This window comes from Kogia breviceps, chromosome 8, assembly GCF_026419965.1.
Source record: "Kogia breviceps isolate mKogBre1 chromosome 8, mKogBre1 haplotype 1, whole genome shotgun sequence".
In the NCBI taxonomy this organism is placed as follows: domain Eukaryota; kingdom Metazoa; phylum Chordata; class Mammalia; order Artiodactyla; family Physeteridae; genus Kogia; species Kogia breviceps.
The window spans coordinates 72,988,291-73,013,500 of NC_081317.1; the positions used below are offsets into that span (position 1 = coordinate 72,988,291).

General features: G+C 41.9%; 1 protein-coding gene across 2 annotated transcripts in view; it reads left to right on the forward strand.

The window, feature by feature from the left end:
• The window catches only part of ENTREP1 (endosomal transmembrane epsin interactor 1), a 61,374-nt gene that overhangs the window by 28,634 nt on the left and 7,530 nt on the right, over positions 1–25,210 (forward strand). For both annotated transcript variants that reach the window (XM_059072725.2, XM_059072726.2), the window contains 6 exons: positions 8,219–8,329; positions 15,957–16,085; positions 17,597–17,704; positions 17,825–17,958; positions 24,527–24,656; positions 24,830–24,908. In XM_059072725.2, coding sequence (XP_058928708.1) covers positions 8,219–8,329; positions 15,957–16,085; positions 17,597–17,704; positions 17,825–17,958; positions 24,527–24,656; positions 24,830–24,908 — 691 coding nt within the window. The remainder of the gene's footprint in view (positions 1–8,218; positions 8,330–15,956; positions 16,086–17,596; positions 17,705–17,824; positions 17,959–24,526; positions 24,657–24,829; positions 24,909–25,210) is intronic.

Below are 25,210 nucleotides of genomic sequence, written 5' to 3' on the forward strand. Positions count from 1 at the left end.
GTAAATCTGACACTTAAACATCTCTGAGAGGAAAGAGAGACAGCTGGTTCTGTTTATAGCCGCGGGCCTGTGTTTGGCTTGTTGGCAGGGAGAACCAGTCTGGACGTTGGTAATATATCTGCCAAGCTTCTGGAAGAAGTTTAAAAGATGTCAAGGGAGTGAAGCCCAGGATCAGGTTCTCTTGGGATCTGAGGATTAAAGGCTCCCTGGCAAACCAAGTCAGCGCATGTGTGAGCTCCCGAAAGGGCTTTAGAGCAGCAGGAGGCTGGGCTTTGTGAGTCACTGTGATTTACTATGTTTTGTTGGTTGCCATGGTGCTGAGTGGTCTATCAGAAGATTCATTTTGCTAAACTAGTTCAGAAAGGTTTTAGTTTGGTGTCTTGTCTTCGATTTTTTTTCCTGGTGTCATTGGTGTTGTATTCAGATAAGTTTGCTCATGATTCTACACCTTTGTATTAAAATGCTTCTCCAAACTGACTTCAAATTGTAAATGTTAAGAGTCAAATAAGTGGTTATGTTCACTGTCGTGGGTCCTATGACATTCGTCTTATTAACCGGTGACTGATCAGTGGTTTGGAGCTTGGACTTCTTGTCTCTGAGAACGTAAATGTTAGAATGTTGGTCACATTCCCAGCCAGATCGCACAATGTTCGTGTTTCAATGGCAGAATGTAACCTGAATTCTAAGGACTGGGTGCTTTGTTCTTCCACCACCCACTCACCCACCACCCCCAACTCCTTCCTACAAAGGGACAGGACAGAAGTCCCAATGCTTCCCATCTTCATGCCCCAGGAAGTGGTGAGTTCCCACCAGGAGCAGTAGCCATTTTCATGCAAGCAGTGATAGTTAATCTGGTGTTTGCCTTGCAGGGCCTGTCTGTATATGTTGCAGACAGAATATTAGTAAGGATGCATGATACCTCCATATAGTGTTTATAATAAGAATCAATTTTCTTTCATTTGTTCATTAATTGATTGACTCATTCATTCATTCAGTAATATTTAAGACCACCTATGTTCTTGTGCCCCACTGGAGAAAAGTGTATTCCGTTTTTCATTTATTTATTTACTTATTTTTGTGGGTTTTTTTTTTTTTTTTTTGCGGTACGCGGGCCTCTCACTGCTGTGGCCTCTCCCGTTGCGGAGCACAGCGGACGCGCAGGCGCAGCGCCCATGGCTCACGGGCCCAGCCACTCTGTGGCATGTGGGATCTTCCCGGACCGGGGCACGAACCTGTGTCCCCTGCATCAGCAGGCGGACTCTCAACCACTGCACCACCAGGTAAGCCCTGGTTCATTTATTTTTGAGCAGTATCAAAAGAGTACCTGTGGGGGAAAAAAGGCATAGTGACTAAATGGGTAGCCGTGAGATTTTCTTGGGAAATTAAAAGAAGAAAGAAAGTGTGAAAGAAAAGGATTCTGAGGCAGTAGTAGTATTTTTTGAATTAAAAATTTTTGAGAAGTTTCTAAAGGAAAGAATTTGGCGAGTTTTTGATATTTAAATAGAAAACAATACACACATACACAAGTTCACTAATCCCATCCACGAGGAGTAAATTCTGTTGTTTTGGCTTTCCTCATTGCTATTGTAGGATTCAGTTTTCTCAGGACCACTGAGTCAATTTATGCTTGTCCATTGACTCTGCCCTCATGACCTAATTACCTCCCAAAGACCCCAGGTCCTAATACCATCGCTTTGGGATTAGGATTTCAATTTACGAATTTGGGGGGACACAAACATTCAAACCATAGCAGTGGGTTTTATTTCATTTATGAGTGTACTACAATTTGTTCATCTCTTCTCCTATTCTTAGACGTTTGGATTGTTTCTAGTTTTTGGCTATTATGAACCGGTCGCTATGAACATTCTTGTACATGTCTTTTTCTAGGCATATACGCCAACGTATCTACCTAAAAATGAATTGCTGAGTCATAAGGTGGTAGATATTTAACTTCATTAGAAACTGCCAATAGTTTCCCATAATAGTTGTGCCGTTTTCTAATCGTTTCTTAGACTCACAATCAGTCCTTTTCTAACCTCACTTTCATATCCAGAGGTATCTGCTGCCACCCATTTCTGAACATTTGGAGATTCTGAGGAATAAATTCTGCTGTTTGAGCTTTCCTCGTTGCTGTTGTGGGAGATTGAGTTTTCTCAGGACCACTGAGTCAATTTATGCCCACTGGTTTTCTAACTTCTAAAATTTTACTGCCGTTTTTCTGTTCTCTCTGTCCTTATGGATTTCTGCATTTAAAATAGTTCCTTTATTGCCATTTTAATGGGTTTTCAGGAATTAATAGAACTAAATGCTTAAGTTCAATTCACTAATAAACTCATTCATTTTTAAGCTACTCTACCTTCACACAATTACTGGAACTGTTTTATTTAAACATACATAGTTGACTTTTCAGATGCATCTTGAGCTTGGAGCAGTAGGGAAGTGAAAAGCAAAGTGAAAGTCCTTAGGCAGCAAGGAAAGGTCAGTCTATTTAGAGAATGAAATCTTGTATCAAAAAAGACACTCAACAATATCAAGCTGTGATAGGCATAATTATTTAATGATGTTATGTGATGGAGATTATGAGGAACTTTCTTAGCAGGTAGGAATGGGCAAACTGAAGGTGATGCTTCTTCGTGGATAGCTTCAGGTTCCCCAGACATTCTTTTATTGGGTCACTTAATTGAGACCTGGAATGAGCTGGGGGCACAGTTGCAAGAGATCAGTGTCAAGGTGAATTCCAAACACTCAATAGAAAAACATACCGTTTGTGTCAAGCTACCTGGTATATAAGTATCAGAAGATACTTATGATTCAAGTTAGTAACAATAAAACCAAAAACATAAAAGGCTTAACTCATGTTGCCTGTCCTTGTGAGAGGACCAGCTCTTTGGATCCTGGATTTTGCATTTTACCCCTAAAAGCCACAGGATGCAGTGAGGCAAGCTCTCTACTTTCTGAGTCCCACTGTCTTTCATGTCTAAAGTAGAAGTTCTAGGAAGACATTTCTCCATCAACTCTGGGCTTTTCTTTTTCTTGATGGTAAAACCCAGTGATGAATTGGCTTCAGTAGAATTCAGGGACTGTAACCCATGGGGTTCACTTCATTGAACAAGTAATGTTGAATGTGGAGTGAGAACAATAGGAGCTAGGCTTAAAGAGCAGAAAAAAAATTAGGTTAAATGTAAGGAAAAATTTTGTAGAGAAGTTGTTATCAGTCAAGGTCTTGGTAAAACACAGATGACAATAAAACTATAACTTGACAAGCAGTTAATTAAGGGCCTGTTCACAAAGGTCTGTGCAGGGTGTAGGGGACAGTGAAGCTGTTACCATCCCTAGTCCTGACGGGAGAACGGTGGTCTGAATCCAGAAGTCGGGATCATGTACAGAGGACCCCTTGAGACCTTGAGAGGACCTGTGGCTTTTCATGAGGGACACAGCCATCCTGAGGCTGCAGAGAAGGAACCAGGAGAATAACACCCCAGCCTCACTCTCCTCCCTCCCTTGGATCTTCTGCCAGGCCTCCCCATTGGTTGAACCAAACCAGACACCAGAGGGCAAAGGAGCCCCAGTGATACGGTCTGTGGGTCAGTCTCGCTGGGAGGAGGGGATGGAGTGAAGAGTAGAGAGAGGATCTGGAGGAGCCAACAGGAGACAACCTGCACACGTGACAATGCTCAGCATGGTGGGGTGAGTTCCTAAAGCAGGTCGCAGAAAGAATTATTGAAAAGTTTTGGAAACAATATACCTACAGATCATTCTTACAGTTTGTATATATCCTTTCCAGCTGCCACAAATTCAGGTGCATCACACGTGTAAGATAAAAGGTGCTGGTATCAGACTGAGTGAAATTCATTTTATAATAAAAAGCTGCTCCCCTAAAGAGGAAATGCCTATTACTAGTAATAGTAAAACTGGTTGCCTAGCATTTTGCAGGATACAGAAGATTTTCTTATACATCATTTTGTGTGAGTCTCTCAATCTTGGGAGGTATCTAGGATGATAGACCTTTTTTTTTTTAACCTATTTTGTTGAAGTATAGTTGATTTACAATGTTGTGTTAATTTCTGCTGTACAGCAAAATGATTCAGTTACACATGTGTACATTCTTTTTCATATTCTTTTCCATTATGGTTTATCATAGGATATTGAATATAGTTCCCTGTGCTATACAGTAGGGCCTTGTTGTTTATCCATTCTATGTATAATATTGAGTTTACATCTGCTAATCCCAAATTCCCAATCCATCTCTCCCTCCCCCTCGCTTCCCCTTGGCAACCACAATTCTGTTCTCTATGTCTGTGAGTCTGTTTCTGTTTCGTAGGTAAGTTCATTTGTGTCATATTTTATTTCACTTTATTATTTTTTAAAATAAATTTATTTATTTATCTTTGACTGCGTTGGGTCTTCATTGCTGCTGCAGGCTTTCTCTAGTTGCAGGGAGTGGGGACTACTCTTCATTGCAGTGTGCGGGCTTCTCATTGTGGTGGCTTCTCTTGTGGAGCACAGGCTCTAGGCGTTCGGGCTTCAGTAATTGTGGCACGTGGGCTCTAGAACGCAGGCTCAGTAGTTGTGGTGTGTGGGCTTAGTTGCTCCATGACATGTGGGATCTTCCCGGACCAGGGCTCAAACCTATGTCTACTGCATTGGCAGGCGAATTCTTAACCACTGAGCCACCAGGGAAGCCCTCCATGTTTTAGATTCTACAGATAAGTGATATCATATGGTATTTGTCTTTCTCTTTCTGACTTATGGTAATTTCTAGGTTATCCATGTTGCTGCAAATGGCACTATTTCATTCTTCTTTATGACTGAGTAATATTCCATTCTATATATGTACCACACCTTCTTTATGCACTTATCTGTCCATGGACATTTAGATTGCTTCCATGTCTTGGCTATTGTAAATAGTGATGCTATGAACATAGGGATGCATGTATCTTTTCGATTTATAGCTTTGTCCAGAATATGCCCAGGAGTGGCATTGCTGGATCATATGGCAACTCTGTTTTTAGTTTTTTGAAGAACCTCCATGCTGTTTTCCATAGTGGCTGCACCAATTTACATTCCCACTGACAATGTAGGAGGATTCCGTTTTCTCCACACCCTCTCTAGCATTTATTGTTTGTAGACTTTTTGATGATAGCCATTCTGACTGGTGTGAGGTGGTACCTCATTGTAGTTTTGATTTGCATTTCTCTAATAATTAGCAATGTTGAGCATCTTTTCATGTGTATGTTGGCCATCAGTATGTCTTCTTTGAAGAAATGTCAATTTAGGTCTTCTGCCCATTTTTCAACTGGGTTATTTTGTTGTTGTTGTTGAGTTGTATGAGCTATTTGTTTATTTGGAAAGTTAAGCCCTTGTCAGTTGCATCATTTGCAAATGTTTTCTCCCAGTAGGACAATAGACCTTTTTAACAGATGAGAAAAGTGAGTCTCATAGAGGTTGTCTAATATATCATAGCAAGCAAGGGGAAAGCCTGATCCCAAATTCAGGTGTCTTCCACAAAGAGAAATTCAAATCACCTGCAATGATTTTTTTTAAAGGCAAGAATGATGACAATAGAAAAAAATATAAGAAATTCTTCCCTTTTCCAGGTATAGCTCTGTGGGCTTTGTGACATTGATGTTCTTCACTAGTAGCTGATTTTTCACTGTCTTCTGTTTAAGGGAATGCCATCTGGTGATGGTTCGGATGGATATTTGAGTCCTGGATGTTATACCATTATAACTAGGTGGAAGCCAGAGGGGTCCATTCTGAAGGTCCCTGTATATCCTGAATCCCTTATAACTCCAATATTTTGTATGGTTGAGCCTGATCCAACCTCTGAAAGAGATATGCTTGGTATCCTAATATCTGCCACGTCTGATATATACCACAGTGGTCTACACTAGAGTACGGTAAGTCCCCTACGTACGAACCTTCGAGTTGAGAACTTTCAAAGATGCGAACATGCGTTCAGGCATGAGTGAAACTGCAGCTTGTCCTCCGTCTCCTGTTGCTGACGATCCTCCAGCTCTACCATCTCCCACCTCCTCGCCCTCCTCCAGTCAGTAACTCTTCTTGCCTGTTCACTCGATGCCAGACCTGTATGCTGGCTGTTGTACTGTACTACTGTACTTTTCAATGTACTGTACTGTAAGAGTAAAAATGTTTTCTTTATTTTTTGTGTTGGTTGGTTTTTTATGTATTATTCATGTGAAAAGTATTATAAACCGATTACAGTACAGTACCATACAGCTGATTGTGTTAGTTGGGTACCTAGGCTAACTCTGCTGGACTTATGAACAAATTGGACTATGAACACGCTCTCCGAACGGAACTCATTTGTATGTAGGGGACTTACTGGAATTAGATGACCGTTTGGCCAGAATTTTAATAATAGTAATAAAAAAGCCAAATTTAGGGATAAATTTGGGGAAGAGTGCATGGCTATTTTGTACACAGCCTGTGTGCCTTGGCCCATGTCCTCATTCTGGGGTTTGCAGGGTGGCATTCTGGTGATGTGGCTTTAACTTCTCATTAGCAGCCCCTCCAGTGTAGGAGAGAAGCCAAGCCCACCAGACAGTGAATCCCTGGGGCCTTCTCTCATCTTGTTTTTGTTCTGACATTTTAGAAGTAGATCATGTTCACTCTATGATCTCACACTCCTGTCTTGGCAGCTGGACTCAGGATTTTCTTCCTTTTTAAAATAATATATATTAAATATAATTTATATAAATCCCAGATCATAAGTGTTCAGTTAACTAAGTTTTAACAGTTGGATACACCCATGTAGCCAGTATCCAAAACAAGATATAGAACATTTTTGTCACTCAAGAAAATTCCCTTATCTCTTCCCAGTCAATCCCCTCACTCCACGCCTCCTCTCCCAAACAGGCAACTACCTTTTTTTTTTTTTTTAAAAAAAAAAAGCTTTTATATATATATAAAAATATATGCAACTTCCAGGGCATAAAAGAAGCCCATGTTAGAAGACCATGTCCTGTCTTTTGCTATTATGCATTCTCAATTTCCAAAAAGCTTTGGCAGTGCAAGAGGGGGCTCTTGCAAGGGGGCACAGTGCAAGTCAAGTACTACAGACCTGGAAGAATCTAGCCTGGGAAATAGTAACACAGTAGCCGCTCCCAGCTTTTTCCTCAAGATTTGATGACAGGGCACATAGTCCTTTTACAAATTAACAAAAAAGGAGAGAAGCAGAAGCCAGATTCCTCAGTGAAAAACGAGTCACCTTGTTCATTGGTCCGGAAAGAGTCTTCAGTCAAGTCCAGCAAGGGTCTGGATTCCTGGAGTCACTCGGTATTTATAATTCATAAGCTTCTCTTGGAGAGGAAGGAAGAATTCATCTTAAGAAAAGTGGCATCATGTGATACTAAATATTGACTCATAACCTGGGTCTGGGGAGATACTTTCAAGCTTCTTGGAATACCAGCAGTAAAGGATGAGCTTTCTGTAGTGGAGTTCACATGTGAACTCATTTGCCAGCCAATTCTGACATATCAGCTACCTGAAATGATGCTTGGTTCTAACACTGATAATCATTCGCTCCAATCTTTTATATTTACATTAAGATTTGATTTTGACAATAATCAGAGTTCTCAGGTTGAAAAGCCTTTGTAGTCTCTAATTTGTGCTAAGTAAATACTGGCGTCTTGGTTGATTTCTGTCAATTCTTAATCATTTAGGGTAATATCTGTAATATTTAACTTTGGATACAAGTACATGGAAGATCACTGCACACCTTTTCTTCAGTACCAACACTGTTTGGAAGTGAAAAAAGACTCGTCTTTATTTTCACACATACTGTGATTTCTGGCTGGTAATGGCTCTGAGCTCCTTGGTTCCACTTATATTCTAGAATTCTCCATTTGTCTAGTTACCATGATCCAGTAAAAGTCGGAAAAAAATAACAATGGCTCAAGGAGGAAATAGCCATGGCTTAAGGTAGTGTACAGCTAACAGAACTCCCTCCTTTGCAAAGAGCAAGAAGAATAGGGACTTGAAACTGAGAAGACTGGAGGGTCAGGGGCATATTCCTCAGCACAATTTAAAACATTCTAAAAAATGAAAAAAAAAAAGTTTGTACATTAAAAACATTGTTCTGACTTTTTAAAATGTTTCCTCTAGGGAAAGAATATGCCTTTTTTCACTCAGACAAAACTGTCTCTGAATTTAGCCACGGTCTTTTTTCTAACTGCCTCTTTTCTTGCTGTTGCAGGTGAACCTCTTTGTGCTTCTCTCTGTGGTGTGTGTCCTCCTGAATTTAGCCGGATTTATCCTAGGCTGCCAGGGGGCCCAGTTCGTGTCCAGTGTGCCCAGGTGTGATCTGGTAAGCAGTTCTGAATCATCACTGTGCACCTGGGCTGACCCTGGCCTGGCCAGCTTTCCCGGGTGCCAGTGAGTGGCTGGCAACACCCAGGACCAGGCAGCATCTTAAAATGAAACCTGAACTTGGAAAAAGGAAGCGGGAAAACAAAACAAAGCACTTCCTGCTAAGTATTTTACTCAGGTTATCAATTTTTTTTTTTTTCCAAAGCAGGGACCAGCCAGAAGAACCCCAGAACCACAGTAATAAAATGCATCATTAGTTAGTGAGTAGATGGATCAGTTGTCCACAATCAACATCTATCTGCTCTCATCTAAAGAGGAAAAAAGGATATTATCAGAATTTAGGTCAGCAGTCCTTTATCTGAAACCTTTGGAGGCCAGGTGTGTTTCAGCATTCAGAGTTTTTCCAATTTTTAGAAGGTAAATGTGATGCATATACTATTTATTCTGTAGCATCCCAGTGGAGTCTGGACAACAGAATGTAATCCAGAATTTTTGGTTTCCAGAGCTTTTTGGATATCAGAATTGTGGATAAGAGGTTATGGACCTGTACTATGTCAATTTCTATTTTCCTGATTTTTAATTGTTGTAGTAAAATACCCGTAGCAAAAAATTTCCCATCTTAACCATTCAGTAGTGTTAAGTACATTCACATTGTCATGCAACGGATCTCTAGAACTCTTCCCATCCCCTCCTCCCCCTGGCCTCTGGCGACCACTCTTTCTGAAGCTGTGGATTTGACTGCTCTTGTTACCAGATATAAGTGGAATCATACAGTATTTGTCTTTTAGTAATTGCTTATTTCACTTGGCATAACATGCTCAATATGTACACATGTTGTAGTAGGTGTCAGAATTTCCTTCCTTTTTAAAGCTGGATAATATTCCACTGTATATAGAGGACACATTTTGTTTACCCCTCATCCATTAGAGGACACTTGGGTTCTTTCCACCTTTTGGCTATTGTGAACAGTGCTACCATGGAAATGGGTGGTCAGTTCTCTGGAATATATGCCTGGAAGGTAGAATTGTTGGCCATCTCTGAACTTTTGCACAGGCTCCGGACGCACAGGCCCAGCGGCCATGGCTCACGGGCCCAGCTGCTCCTCTGTATGTGGGATCTTCCCGCACCGGGGCACGAACCCGCGTCTCCTGCATCGGCAGGCGGACTCTCAACCACTGCACCACCAGGGAAGCCCCATCTCTGAACTTTTTAAGAGGACTTTTCTGTAACAAATATCTCCTTGTGTCACAGAGCAAAAGAAGTGGACTCTTTACAGGTTGTAGTAAACCTCATCTATTTGGAAGTTGGTTCCATGGCAATCTCACCCTTTCAAAACCAGCAGGATGCAAGTGAAGAAGGCTGCCACGTTTCTCAAAACACTGTGACCAGGTCCTTGCAGTGAAACTCATGGCCTCCCCAGATAGGAAAGCTCCTCCTGGACTCACTAAAAACCTATTGCTCTTCCTTAACAACCCTTCACAATTTCTTTGATTTTTGTCATTCCCTCACTTAATAAGCGAAAGTTTTGGAAGCACAGGCTCACAATGTTTTCTGGTTTTTAAGGCCTCGTATCATTTGCTCTCATCCGGCTCTCCTGCTGCAGCAACTCACACTCCCTGTAATGGAGCCCAAGCCCGCATGTCATTACCCAGTCTCCTGCCCTACTTTCCTGTTTCTGACAGTGCTGTCTCTCCCCCGACCATTCCCTGTCCCTTACTTCCCTGTTCATCCAAATGGTGTCAGCCTTTTAAAGCCTCATTCAATGATGATCTTCTTAAGGAAATAGTCCCTGATTCCCAGGGAAGGTAATCTTCCAGAATTCCTATCTGTACATCTCCGAAGCATTTCTCTTTCCTTTTTTGGGCTAAAGGTATTCATATACCTGTCTTCTCTCTTCTACTGGTCTGGAATCTTCCTGAGGACAGTGTCTGGCTCTGTATTTTCTTGGGAGTTTTCAACAGCACCTCCCACAGACTTCTTTACATACATAGAGTTCCCAGAAAATAAATTTTAAACAAGGCTTGTTCTTCCTGTTACTAATCACACAGAAAATTGGAAGGGGCAAAGAGAACAGACACAGGCTAGAAGTGAAAAGTCATAATATTTTACAAGGCAGTTCGATAAAAGAGTAGCATCTATTATATGCAAGACCCCATGCTAGATACTGCAGATAGTAGAAAGAGAAGTCAGACATCGTTTCTGACCTAGACGTTTATCACGTAGCAAGAGGAGTGGGACAGCCATGGCAGGTGCTTGATCAGTGTTTGTGGAGAGAATGAATAAATGCCCAACTGCAAAGCAAGGGAGTCTGTGCTCAGCCATCAGAGTGAGACACGGTGCTCTGGGGGTGCAAAAGAAGAAGGACTTCTACTCTTGGGAAGAGGGGAAAAGGATACCTGGAACGTAGGTATTTGAGATTGGCCTTGAACGATAAATAAATAAAGGGAGTGGGTCGAAGCCAGGAGAGGAGAGGATTCCAAGGGCAGTGGTTAGTTACTAGTTAGTTAGCCTGAGTGGTTAGATCACTGTTGGCTCTGGAACAAACAGAAGCCAAATTACAAGGCATAAGGGTCTATATGGTTGACTTTTCTGAGAAATTCTGTGCTTCTCTACCCTGACTCCCTGTTAGAATCACCTGGGGGAACTTTTAAAAGAATACCCAAACTTGGGCCCCATACTCAGAGATTCTCAACTGCCCTGGAGTGGGGGTCTCGGCATCAGTATTTTTTTTTAAGTTTTAAAGTGTATTTTTAATTAAAATTTTTTCCCACCACAAAACCAACTCTGGGATTGTTTCTGATTATATAATTGGACAAGCCATAGAAGTGTAGGATGGAACTTAAAAATCATTTGAAATCTCACTATTTGGGGACATCATAGTTAACCATTTGACAGGTTTTTTGCATGTCTTTATGGATAAAAACACACTTAATTTTTCATCAACAGGACCATATCATAATTGTTTTTCATTAGGGAACGTATTTGGGCAAGTAGAGTCTTTCTGAGGAAGGGATGCTCTCCTTCTCTCTTTGCCTCACCATCCACACCAGTCACCCTGAATCCACGGTAACAAGCTGGGGGTTTTCCTTTCATGTTTCACGCTCATGTAACCTTACGTAGATGTGTATGGGGTGGGGTTAGTCACGACTTACTCTTCAGAAATGGGATCTTTTGTATCCACTTCCCTGCATATTGTTTTTCTCACTTAAAGATGTATTAGGGACAGCTCTAACACCCTTTTTCCCTTTGAACAAGTCAGTTCTCTATTTTCTTGTTGTCCACTGTGGTTTGTGTTTTGACAGATAGAAGCAGTGCTGCTATGGATACTATTCTGTAGATCTCCATCGGGGCTGTGACCTAAGCAGAGTAAGCTCCAAGGACAAGGATTGTTCTTCTGTTTGTCTCATTTTTTTTTTTATAGCACATTCAACCATTTGATGATTCTATCCATTTAAAAAAATAAACTGAGATAGGGCTTCCCTGGTGGCGCAGTGGTTGAGAGTCCGCCTGCCGACGCAGGGGACATGGGTTCGTGCCCTGGTCCGGGAAGATCCCACATGCAGCGGGGCGGCTGGGCCCGTGAGCCGTGGCCCCTGGGCCTGCGCGTCCGGAGCCTGTGCTCCGCAAAGGGAGAGGCCACAACAGTGAGAGGCCCGCGTACCGCAAAAAAAAAAAACAAAACAGATAAAATCTATAACTAAATGACCAGATCTCAAGTGTGCAGTTCATTAAGTTTTGACCAAAGTATACATTCATCATGACAAATACACTCATGTATACACCCCAGACAAAATCTAGAGCATTTTTATCACTTTAGAAAGTTATTTGCTGTCTTCTTTCAGGCAGTCTCAACTCTCTCATAGGCAACCACTGTTCCAGTTTCTTTCACCATAGATTAGTTTTGCCTGTTCTTGAACTTCATGCAGGTGGAGTCATGTGGTATGTACCTTTTTGTGTCTGACTTACTTCAGCGTGATGTTTTTGAGATTCATCCATGTTTTGGGGTCATATCAGTTCTTTGCTCTTCCCTTCTCTCTCTCTTTTTAAAATCAGGTCAATATTTCATTGTATAAAAATAGCACAATTTGTTTTATCAGTTCTCCTGTTGATGGACATTTGGGTTGTTTCCAGTTTAGGGGTGTTATGAACAAAGCTGTTGTGAACATTTTTGTATAATGTTTTTTGGGGGGGCCTGTTTTCATTTCTCTTGAGTAATAAATACATAATTATGGAATTGCTGGGTCATGTGGGAAATGTATGTCTAACTTTAAAAGAAACTGCTCAACAGTTTTCCGAAGTGGTTGGGAATAAGTATATTTAATTTAAAATGTATGGACAGTTCCTTTATTAAAGAGCTTTAACTTACATTTCTACCGGTAACCCTCTACCTACAACGTGTTACTCTCTAATTTTTTGCCAGTCTGATGGGGCTAAGTCGAGATCTCATCGTTAGTTTAATTTGCAGTTCCCTAGTTGGCATTGGCATTTTTGGGAAAACTTCCCAGAAGATTCTAATGTGCAGCTAGGCTAGAGAGCCATAATAGTGATTGATGACAGGAGGAAGGAGAGGCTCTGACAGCTTCAGGTAATTGTATCAAGTATGAAAGAGGGATGTTTTTCATTTAAGAATGAGATTGGAACAGGGTTGTTTGCAGATAGTTAAAGACGTTGAAGAGAAGTTAGAATAAGTTTTCAGAACTATTGGGCAGAGATGGGATTAAGAAGGCAGGTGAAGGATCAGGAAGAGGAAGAATGAGGACCACAAAAGGCACGGTTGCCTAGAATCATTTTGTAGGAAGCCTCAGGGCTTCCCTATATCAGCTGGGCACAGTGATAGATATTCATTATTGTTTGCATAATGATTGACTTTCAGAGAAGATCCTTTGTTTAAAGGGATTAATTATCACTTATCTGGAAAATTTTGCCATCCAAAGTTTCCAGAGAGCTGAGGTTTCTGTATATTTGAATGTCTGGTGTTGTGTGGCTAATGCAGCCGTGTATGTGCAGCCCACACAGGATTGGTTTCTGTCTTAAAATAATGCCTTGGATTAAGAATGGACTCATGTGGGAAGGGAGTACTTTGTAAGATGACACCTCGTCTTCCCTAAGGGAGGTGAAGTCCTCAGGTAAGATCTTGAGGCTTATACAATATAAGAAATGGAAATTGCACTGTGTCACGTTGAAAAAATGAGAGCTTGGTTCCTGCTTGGTGAGAGAGGGCCTTGTGTACATGAACAGAATGGAGACATGAGAAGAATGAATCATCTCTATTAGCTGCTTCTTTGTTATACTAAATAATGCTGTTAGTATTAAAACAGGAAGTTCTCAGCAGGAGACTTTCAAGGAGGAAGCCCATTGGGAGTAATATTTATCTTCTGAATTTAGCCTGGTGTAAGGATATTATTAACTATGGAAGAGCAGCCAAGAGAAAGTCAGCTATCCCTGAGGGGAAAGAATAGTTCCTACCTGCCTAGGGAAGTCCTGTCTGAATGGCCACAGTAGTTTTCCGTTAGAAGCCAAGAATCTAGATATTAGCAGCAAGATGTACCTTCAAAAATGTGAGACAATGAAAGAAAAATTCAAATAGAAACAGCCTTGTGCCTTTGTGTGTGGAGTCGTGGATCTGGGTGTGGGGATGTTGCTGAGATAACAATCTCTGTGGACAAACCAGGAAAAGACAGAAACCAAAGTGGTTGTGAATTGATAGATTATGGAGGCCATCGAGGTAACTGTAGTTGTACTTCTTTGTATCAGAGGCAAAATTTATATAAAATCTGGGCATCAGTGTTAATTTTAGTAATGCATCCCTTTCAATATGATTTAAGGACAAGGAATAAAAAATGTTCTAGGATTCATGGAATTCTGGAAGAGGCAAAACTAATCTATATGGAAAAAATATCCAAATAGTGGTTGTCTCTTTGGAGGGTGTGGGCAGGAATGGATGGGAAGGGACATGAAGGAATTTTCTCTGCTGATGGTATGTTCTTTATGTTGATAAGGGTTTGGGTTACAGAGGTATATGCATGGCTCTAAATTCCTTGAATGGTATGCTTATGACTTGTGTATGTAAATTGCAGTTCAAAAGAAAAAGAAAACCAAACCAAAAATTGTATAATCCAGTGGTACAAATTTTTCCCTTTGGCTTCCTACTCAACTTATATTAGAAGGAACTAAGTTTCCTCCTAATATGGAAAATACCATGAAATTTTCCACTATGACTAGAGGATAAGAATCTTAATTCAATGAGAAAAAAGCCTTTTTTTTTCTGTTAAGCAACAAAAGCATTGTAAATGTTCAGTGATTCTTAAAGATTCCTGAAGAATTTTGCAGCTAGTGAAGTCAAAGCCGCCTATTTAATTTAACAAGTATGAAAGAGGTGTGGCCTTTCTTTTTAGCCAAAATAGAATAGCTAACGTTAACAGCTCAAGCTGCAGAGTAAGTAAGAATGAACCTCTGCTCCCAAATTATGGGTCTTATTAGCCTGAATCAAGCTAGTACATATGTTCCCAACCTGACTTAATGGAAACTTGGAAAAGTGACCCAAAGTTTGCAAAGCATCTCACTAAAAATATATGAGATTACTCATCAGTAAGGGTATCACTTCAGATAAAGAAAAGAAAACTTCTACTAGAAACTGTGAACACACTGAAGATGTGAACTAAGAGATCTCTTTAAGCCTACATGGTTTAGGGCTACTGTTCACCAAATAGACTTTGTGCTTCTTCCAGGCACATGGTAGATTGAACTTCCTTGCCCTCTTGGATTAAGTGGAGCCATATGATTTACTTTGGAAATGAAACTGAGCTCATGTGATGAGTGTCATTTCCAAGAGGAAGATTTAAGCTAGGTTGACCAGACTTAGCAAGTAAAAATACAGGACACCAAATTAAATTTGAATTTCAAATAAAGAGTAATAGTTTTTTACTGTAAACATATCTCATTCAATATTTGGGACATACTGACCCTAAGGAATGACCTGTTTATCTGAATTCAAATTTAACTGAGTGTCCTACCTTTTACCTTGTAAACCTGCTTTAAGTGCCAATGTGCAGTTCATCATATGCTCTCCATGTGTCTAGCATAGTGACCCTCAATCCTCAGATAGTGGATGCTCCATCAACTTCGGTCTCTAAGGGAATATGATGAGTAGAGCCCTCTGCTGACCTGCAATGGACATGTAGCATAGTCAAGAAATAACCTTGGTTGATTAAGCCACTGAAATTTGGGGGCTGGTTGTTACCACAGCATACCCTAGGCTGTCCTGACTGATGTAGATGTTGCCTGACACTGAACCCTGCCATATCTCATTCTGTAGGATTGGTGTTCCATGGTGTGGCCTGTGTATTTTTACTTAATAATTAAATTGTTGGGGCTTCCCTGGTGGCGCAGTGGTTGAGAGTCCGCCTGCCAATGCAGGGGACACGGGTTCGTGCCCCGGTCCGGGAGGATCCCACATGCCGTGGTGTGGCTGGGCCTGTGAGCCATGGCTGCTGGGCCTGCGCGTCCGGAGCCTGTGCTCCACAACGGGAGAGGCCACAGCAGTGAGAGGCCCGTGTACCACAAAAAAATAAATAAATAAATAAAATAAAAATAATTAAATTGTTGTTCTTCCTTTTCCCCTTAAGGTGGACTTAGGTGAAGGCAAGATTTGCTTCTGTTGTGAAGAATTTCAACCAGCCAAATGCACAGACAAAGAAAATGCCTTGAAACTCTTCCCAGTTCAGCCTTGTAGTGCTGTTCACCTTCTACTCAAGGTATCTGGAATAGATTCCACCCCCCACCAGTAACTACACCACAGAGACCCCAGGGAAGGCAAAGCTCCCTGAAATATTCCTCCTCTTTTACCTCCTTCAAATAATCCGGCTGAAAGCAGATATGAGAGACTCCTTATCAGTGACCTAGAGACAGAATTGAGAACCCACAGATTATTGTGTTTCTCTTAAGTTATGAATGGATAGCTTCTTTGTGCTCAAGAATTATAAGCTAGTAAAAAATGTAAAGGAGCCTAAATGCATACACATGTATATGTGTATGTATGTGAATTTACATATACATATACGTGCACACATATGCACACGTACAAACTCTTGACGTAGCTACACATATAAGATGTAGTTTTAGCAGAACCTCTAAAGTCCATGCCCATTTGTTATTGTTCTAATGCTCCTTTGTTGGCTTAAATGAATCCTGTAGGCTGTTGAGTGCTGCCGTTCTAAAACACATAGACTAAGGAGATGTATTGGCCAGAAAATACAAGAGAAATTCAAGACACTACCTCTTGTTTAATAGGCCGCAACTATACTAAAGCAAAAGAGATGAAAAACAAATGATACCAGCTGAAGAGAAATACAAAATTAACCTTTATTAGGGAATTGGATAAAAATCATGTTCTGACTTAAGGTCTGTTAGCCCAGTGAGTGACAAGCTCAGTTGGTGAACCCTGAGATATTAGCTTTTGGATGGTCCATCACTGATGGCTTTCTTTAGATCTTTGTTTTGGGTTTATTTTCTTGTGGGGAAGAGGAATCTCTAAGCAAAGAGAGAGAAGCTGTCAGCTCTCTGAGTTTTGGAGGATGTGAAAATGGCCTTCTTTCTTTGGCTTCTGTATTTTCGGTAGCTGAGTCACTCCCAAATTTTCTGAGCCAGGACTTTGCTTGGGGAAAGCCCCGCTAAGCAGCCAGGACTGTGGCAACAGAAACTTTTGGAATTGGCTTTGCTGCTATTTTGAGACATGTGTTTAGAGGAGACAAGCCCTGTTGACACTTGGGCCGGCCTGCCCCCTGTGTTGTCCTCATTGGGTGCCCGAGGCAGCTCTGCCAGTGGCTCCTGAAATAGAATCAGTGGCCACGAATTAACCAGCGTGCTGTCCTAGTGGGCGTCTGTGGGAGGGGGGAGGTTGGGATTTGCTATCACTGGGGACACTGACTTCAGAAGAGAAATTCAGTACTTTCCTGGAAGGCATATTTCCAGACAGGGTTCTGATGCAAAAAGAAACATGGTAATACCAGGTCTGCCCGGGACAGGAAGCTTCTAAGATAAGTTTTTAAAATTAAGAAGTACGCACTATTGCATGACAGTGTTAATAATAACCAGCATTTGTTTGGCACCTACCATGAGCCGAACACCATCTAAGTCCTTTACATGCATTTTCTCATGGGAATTGTCTTCCTTGGGGCAGTATTATTATTATTTTTTAAAGTTATTATGTTGCATTCTGGTCCTCAGTTTTGAGGTACTCAGGTGCGTCATTGTTTCCTGGTTCCAGAAAGTCCTTTTCGCCCTGTGTGCCTTGAATGCCCTGACCACCACTGTCTGCTTGGTGGCAGCTGCCCTTCGCTACCTTCAGATCTTTGCAGCCAGAAGATCCTGCATCGTAAGTCCATGCAAGGTGGCAGGGTGTCTGTGACTCCACTGATCCCACCCTCGGACCTTTTAGTGTCATCCGTTGCTTTTCTCCTTGAGCTGTTGACTAACCAAGGTGCTGTTTAATTAGGATGAATCCCAAATTTCTGCGGAAGAAGTGGAGGAACACAGACACATGCCAGACCCTGACGACTTTGTGCCACCAGTGCCTCCCCCTTCCTATTTCGCCACGTTTTACTCGTGCACACCCCGGACGAACCGCAGGTATCTGCCCTACATACGCTCGCCCAGGTCTCTGGGCTGCTCTCAGTTTTGAGGCCGAAGGGTCTCCAGAACTCACAGCATGGGCTCTGACTTCTCTCCAAAATCTAGAAATTGTATTATATTCCAGGATCGTCCAGTTTTTCTCTCTCTTTTTAGGTCTGACAAATTGCATGAAACCAAAGAAAAGTCAAACCTTGACCTAAGGATAGAGTTTTTCAATTTCAATTAGCTTCTTAGGAAAACTGACACCCAGTGAGATAACTGCTGTAATTTGACATGATTGAAAACTGCTGTTGCCCTGGAAATGCTCTCAGTCGGGCCAAATCGATATTCATTGTAAACCATCAGCAGGTCCTCAAATCATGAACTTCTTCCCAGCCATTTAATTATTAATTACATCTCCTTGGTCTAGAAAAAAAAAAAAGATACCGTGTTTATTCTCCTTTTCAAATTCTAGCTCAAAATTTTATCATCTGTTTCTTGAATCTCAGAAATCATTATTTGTAGAATGAAGTGCTGCATGCATTCATTTGGTTGTTAGCCACTTTTAGAATTGTACTATTCTAAAGAATGACTTCTTTTATTCATTCAACAAACATTTAATCCATCCTCTGCTGCTTACTAGTTACTGTGCTGGGTTATTGGAATTCAAAATGAGTTATACTAACTTCCTCCCCCTATCCAGGAGCTCACAGTCTAGGTCATTAAAAATGAGTGTTGAAAGGATCACAGTAATACTCAAAAGGGAGATTTGGAGTGCAAGAGGAGGACTACCTAACCTAGACTGCTGAGTGGGCTGCAGAGAGCTTGAAGGAAGAGTCAGCTGGTCAGGGTTGGCTTCCAGGATGAAGTGATGATCTTAGTCCGAATTTAAAGGCTAAAGCAACCCTACATTTAAACTTAAACCCTACATTTAAACTTCTAAAAAACAAATCTCTGAATTCTACAAGAAAGACTAGTGTCTTTCCCTTGCTATTGAGAGGGCTTGGAATTTCTACTTTTAACCCTGAGGTTCACGTGGAGAGTTGTCAGACAAATTTGGTGTCAGGCTTGGGGTTTTTGGATCCATTTTCTAGTGCTCAGGGCAGCCACATGTCATTTTGAAAGAGGTCACCAGTGGGAGCTCCCACCCAGACACTGTTAATGTTCTTTTTTTTTTTTTTTTTTTTTTTTTTTTTGCGGTACGCAGGCCTCTCACTGCTGTGGCCTCTCCCGTTGCGGAGCACAGGCTCCGGACGCGCAGGTTCAGTGGCCATGGCTCACGGGCCCAGCCACTCCACGGCATGTGGGATCTTCCCGGACCGGGGCACGAACCCGTGTCCCCTGCATTGGCAGGCGGACTCTCAACCACTGTGCCACCAGGGAAGCCCTGTTAATGTTCTTTTCAATGGGTTATCTTTCTGACTTGTCCCTCAGACTCGTATCTAAACCCCACTCTAGCCCCTCCCCTGCCCACTCACCTCGGCAGAAATAAGAGATGACCACAAAGCTGGAAGGGACATCAGATGGCTGGACAGATGGCCTGGGGGACAGCTCGGCCTCCCTGTTGTACAGGGACTGGTGGACTGGAATTTCGAAGTTTCAGGGGCCAGGATGGCTTCGCCAGTCTTTTAGGAAATGAGCCAAGAATTACAGAGGCCAGAGGGACATAGCAACAAAACACATATTCTTTGTGTACCATAGGACACATTTGCTAAAAACGTAGCCCAATTTCAGGCTGTCTGCAGAGTGCACACTGAAGGACAGTAAAAGTGCCTGTTACTTCATGGTTGGGGAGAGAAATGCCCTGTTCAGGAAGAGTTCCTTGGCTCTCTGAGGTTGTGGGTGAGCACTTGGTTGACCTAAGAGGAGGCAACAGACATTTAATTTCATGCTGTGGCAGAAAGGGAAAGTAACTCATGTGGGTTTAGAAGTACTGACCTGTGGGATCTCCTCTTCCCTCTTTCCTTTCTCTTCTCTGCACCTCCATAGTCATGCTTATCACTGTGGGTCTTTGAGGATCTGGGTGCATCCCTGGATTTGCCCCTCTGAGCTCTGAGCCAGCCCCTGGCCACATCTGAGTTGGAAGAAGACCGACAAGCTCATCGTCAAGGGCTCTACCAACCAGAACTTCCCAGAGGAACATGGGGGAGGGGGTTATGCATAACACCCTTGAGAGAAAAAGAATGCTTGGCCTAAAGTATATATCTGGAGCGCTAGCTCATATCTCCAAAGGGCAAATAGCCTCATTTTCTAAAATTCTACCAATATCTGAATGCAGCCCACTTTCTTTTTTTTTTTTTTAACATTTTATGTATATTTTTAAAATTGTAGTTGATTTACAATATTATATTAGTTTCAGGTGTACAACATAGTGATTCAATATTTTTATACTTATATTCCATTTAAAGTTATTACAAAACAATGGCTGTATTTCCCTGTGCCATACAATATTTTGTGTTGCTTATCTATTTTATACATAGTGGTTTGTGTCTCTTAATCCCATGCCCCTGTCTCCCCCCCCGTCCCTTGCCCACTCTCCTTTTTTAAATGGCTAAATTTATTCACCTTGAGATACATATTCTATCAGAGATATTTTAAAATTTAACTGACTTTGCTAAATTCTCAGTATAAATCAACATCATAGACACTAGCTGTTTAACCCCAAATGGTCATTTTCTTTCTTATAAGCAGGAAGGCAAGAATATTAACAGATGTTTTCATTAATATTTCCACAATCAGTTGTGTTAAGAGTTTTCATGCAATACAGACTCCCCTTTTCCTGTAAGGTATTAGGACCTCTCAGAAGAGGTTTATTTATTTAACTTCTATAAATACAACCATTTCATGCTTGGTATCTCCTTGAAAAAGGGCTTCTCAAGTTACTCTCATAAATAGAAGCCTGATTGCAGTCAAGGCTTCTATCCTAAGATGGTTATCTACTTTGTGAATCAATTTGTAAGTACAGGAGGGGGCTGTGTACCCCATCTCCTCTACTCCAGGGAGTCCCCCAGTCTCAGAAATTGGCTTGAGCCAGGAGTCAAAAAGGAAAGTCTCCAACCTATTTCGTGAATGTGGACCTGGTTATACTGTGGGGATGTTACCTGCTAGAGAAAACTGAAGATGAGCGCATGGGAGCCAGGTTGACCTGAGCATTTCTTAAAGGTGAAAGCAACAAGGCCCACCCATTTCCTTTCCAAATGAACTTCAAAACCCAAACTCAAGTGGAGCTGGGCTGTGCCCAGGCTTGACTCTGTGCTCAGCTGTTGGGCTGGGCGACCCTGCCTCACTCCCTACTCCCACACCCCTACCAACATGTGCCCCGTGGAAGGGCCAAGCTTTCTCAGCACACAGAGGAGGATCGTTCTTTGGTCAAGGTCATATTAGTTGCTCCATCAGCCTCGGATAAGTTCTCAGGGCCTATTTGTAGCATCAAAGCAGAACGTATTTTGCGTGATCTGTTTGGGTTTCCTGTTCATCTCCAGATCTCATGAGCATGAACCAGCGAAGGTTTCCTGGAGACTTTGGGATGAATTTGAATAAGCCCAGGCTCTGGAGTCTCTTAAAAGGGTCATCTTGGGTGGATCTCTTACCATTTCTGAGCCTCAGTTTCCTCATTCACCTGCCTTGTCATGTGACTCCTGAGAGGATTGTTATGAGATAATGGGCTAAAAAAATCTTTCTAAAAACAAAAGCTTAGACCGTGCTCTGCCATTGTTAGTTGCATGGTTTCAGATGTTCTTGGCATGTTTCTTACTCTTAAGAAACATTTAGCCCTTAATCTTACCCCTACCTTATCAGGCAACAGTTTTCTAAAGACACTCATTTTCAGTAAAAGTTTGATCACCTTTCCCAGATATAACAGGGTTTTGATTTCAGCCACCATAATCCATTTTGCTTAGCAGTGGTCTCAGTCCTGGCTGTGCCTTGGAACCACCTGGGAGCGCTGACAGCATACAGATACCTGGGCCCCACCACAGGCAACTAGGGCAGAATTTCTAGAGGTAAGGCCTGGGCCATGCCCAGTTTAGGAACCCTCCTGCGTGATTCTACTCTACAGCTGGGTTGAGTACCATAAGGGATCACGAACAAAACCTGTAGCAAACAGACCTGTTTCCCTCCATGGATCCTTATTTACCCAAAAGTGGTACAAATAAGGAAAAGTTGCTTAATAGGAAAGGAACTTTCCTTCTACATCAACTCTAGCAGCATCTTCCATCTAAATGAGGCTTTGCTGGTCATTGTAATAACCACCATAGAAGCCGTTCATTTTGCAGCCAATTTAGATAAAGTGTACCCCCTTTCTCCCCGCAGTTTTCCTTCTTGAAGAGATTCTGTTGTAGTTTAGGATCTAAAGTGGAGCCCGTTCTTCCCACTTCTTGGCCCTAAGCAAGCCCTCTCTCTTCTATAGACACATACAGGTAGCCACTGGGTTGGGAATATGAAATATACAGCACCAGAGCTAACAAGCAAAGCTGGGGGATGAACTTTCCAGGCAAGGACACCGCAGTGAAGAAACGCATGGGGAGTTGGCTGAGGGGGGACAGGCAAGGGTTTGTAAGTGCCGGAAAGATGCTAATTAAGCATTAAAGATTGGCCGTCTGGAGCCGAAGGAAGGAGTGCATAGGTCTCAGTGAGTAAAACAAGTTGCCTTGTTCATTGCTCAGGAAAGTCTTCAAAGTCAGGTCCACGAAGGGTCTGTATTCCTGGAGTCACTTGGTGTTTATAGTTCTTAAGCAGCTTCAGCTGGAATGGAGAGTTGGCGTGAAACCGGTGGGCAAGTCCTCCTCTAAGGGAGAAGAATATCCCTTTCTTGATGACTTTACCGGGACCCCTCCCAGCCAGGCTAGGGAGGGGCCATTCCTGCAGGTGCCTCTCCTCAGACCTGCTGAGCCTGCACACATCCCTGCCTGGGGTGTCAGCAAGTGACGTTCTCCTTTCCTCTCGGGTCAAGCACCAGCTGAGAGTCTTGTTTATGAATAAAGATGCAGGAAAAAAGGGGAGCAGCTTCTCACCGTTTCGTTCAGGCTGTAGGAGTCTCATCCTTCTAAATCCCAGAATTGCATAAGTTTTATTGTTAGGAAGACAGAATATCACATCTTTTTCAATGTTTTTCTTCCACCAATGGCATTTTTGTAAATGGGCACAAATGAAACAACCATAAATGCAGAGAGCACCTTTCTAAAACAAAACAAAAGCAGTCCCTTGTAGGCAGCTGGCCCCAGAATTTGTCTTTTCATCAATCTCCTTTAGTTTATGTCCATCTTTGCATTTCAAGAGCAAACGTTAAACTTTTGCTAGTATCTTTTTTTTATTCTCCAACACGTCATGGCCTGAGTACAGTTTTTTTTTGGTCTTCTGTGTATTTTTAGAATTGTGATATAATTGACATATAACATTGTATTAGTTACAGGTAAACAAGTAATGATTTAACACTTGTATATATTGTAAAATGATCACCACAATAAATCCAGTTAACCCATCACTACATATAGTTACAAGTGTTTTTGTTCTTGTGATGAGAACTTTTATGACCTACTCTCTTAACAACTTTCAAATACACCATATGCAGTATTATTAACCTTAGTCACCGTGCCGTGCATTACATCCCCAGGACTTATCTGCATGTAGTGTATAACCAGAAGTTTTGTCATAAGGTACAAACTTTCATGTATTTTTAACTGTCGTTTTCAAATTTAGGTTCTTTGTTATCTAGATAATTTGTGTGTTTGTGTAACCCTCTGTGAATGCTGGTGGAAAATCTTGTGGGTTTTTTGTTTTTATTTTTTGCTATCAAAGGTCTCTCACCCACAGGCCAACAGCCACAGCTACAGCAAGTGCTCCGTCAGTGTTTGTTGAATGACCACCTTTAGGAAGAGGCACTCTGTGATTCCTCCTGCAGCATTGCTGCTTTGTCTCTGAGTTGTGATGCTGTTCACTTTTTTTTTGAAAAATGTATTCATTATTTCAAACATTTATTTCACAAATAATGAGTTTCTACCGTGAATCAGACATGAGGGAAACCCAGGCAAGAAACTTTTGTCATGTACTCATGTAACAAATAATTGAGTTTCCCTGAATCCTTAGTTTTTTTTTTTTTTATTGAGGTAAAATTCACATAACATGAAATTAACCTTTTGAAAGTGTACAGTTCAGTGGCATTTAGTACATTCACAGTATGGTGCAACCATCACTTCCGTCTAGTTTCTAAAGCATTTTCCTCACCTCCAAGGAGACCCCATACCCATTGAGCAGTCACTCCCCATCCCCCCCTTTCCCCAAGCCCCTGTGCAACCACTAATTCGCTTTCTGTCTCTTATGGATTGTTGTTTGCTTTTTGACTAGTCAATTTAAAGGGAATGATGGCATTGCATTTTCTGTGTTGTCACTTGCCTAAGAATTCTGGGCACTCCATCGGAGAGCAGCTTAGGTTATTCCCCTGCTCCTGGACCAGGAGGTTGGAGCGTGGAGCGTGGAGCGGCGAGTGATTTTCCCCATTGTCAGTGGATAGCCCTCTAGAGGTAAAGGCCAGTATGCTGGAGCCACTACCATCAGAACATGCTTCCTGATGCCAGGATGCTCTTCCTAGGATGGTTGGTCCTGATGTTATACCGCTGCCGCATATCTACGGAGCGCGAATCAAAGGCGTGGAAGTGTTCTGTCCTCTGGACCCCCCGCCTCCCTATGAAGCTGTGGTGAGCCAGACGGACCAGCAGCAGGTACTGTCGATAGAGTTTCTCTTTGGTACATTGTCGGCAAGTAGGAAAAGCGGCCACACAGAGAGCCGGGTGGGGAAGGGACCATGCCCTGTAGATCTTTGCAAGTTCACTCCGGTCCAGATGATGGTTGAGTTGAATATCAACAGACAACCCTCTTTTTTCCTGTGTTGCAGGGATCTTCATTCCAAATGCCAGAAGGATCAGAAGCTGCCACCAGCCCTTTGGAACCGATCTGCATGCCAGTGATTCAAGGTAATAAATACATTATTGCTGCCCAAACTCATGATTCAATAGACTAAAAATGGTAAAATAATCATCTGTATGATATTTTGTTGGAGGTCAGATATTCTTGGAGCAAATGGTTCAAGCTATATCCTTTCTTCTGGGTATAAAAATATTATCAACTCTTAGGGCTTACAAGTAGGAAATAATATGTGAACAGAAATAAAGATACCTTTAGAATCTCTTACGAATAACCAGACTTTTCAGAAATGGATTACAGAGTTTAATTTGGTTTTCCTGTGTTTTCTGATCTAAGATTTTTTTTCTCCTGT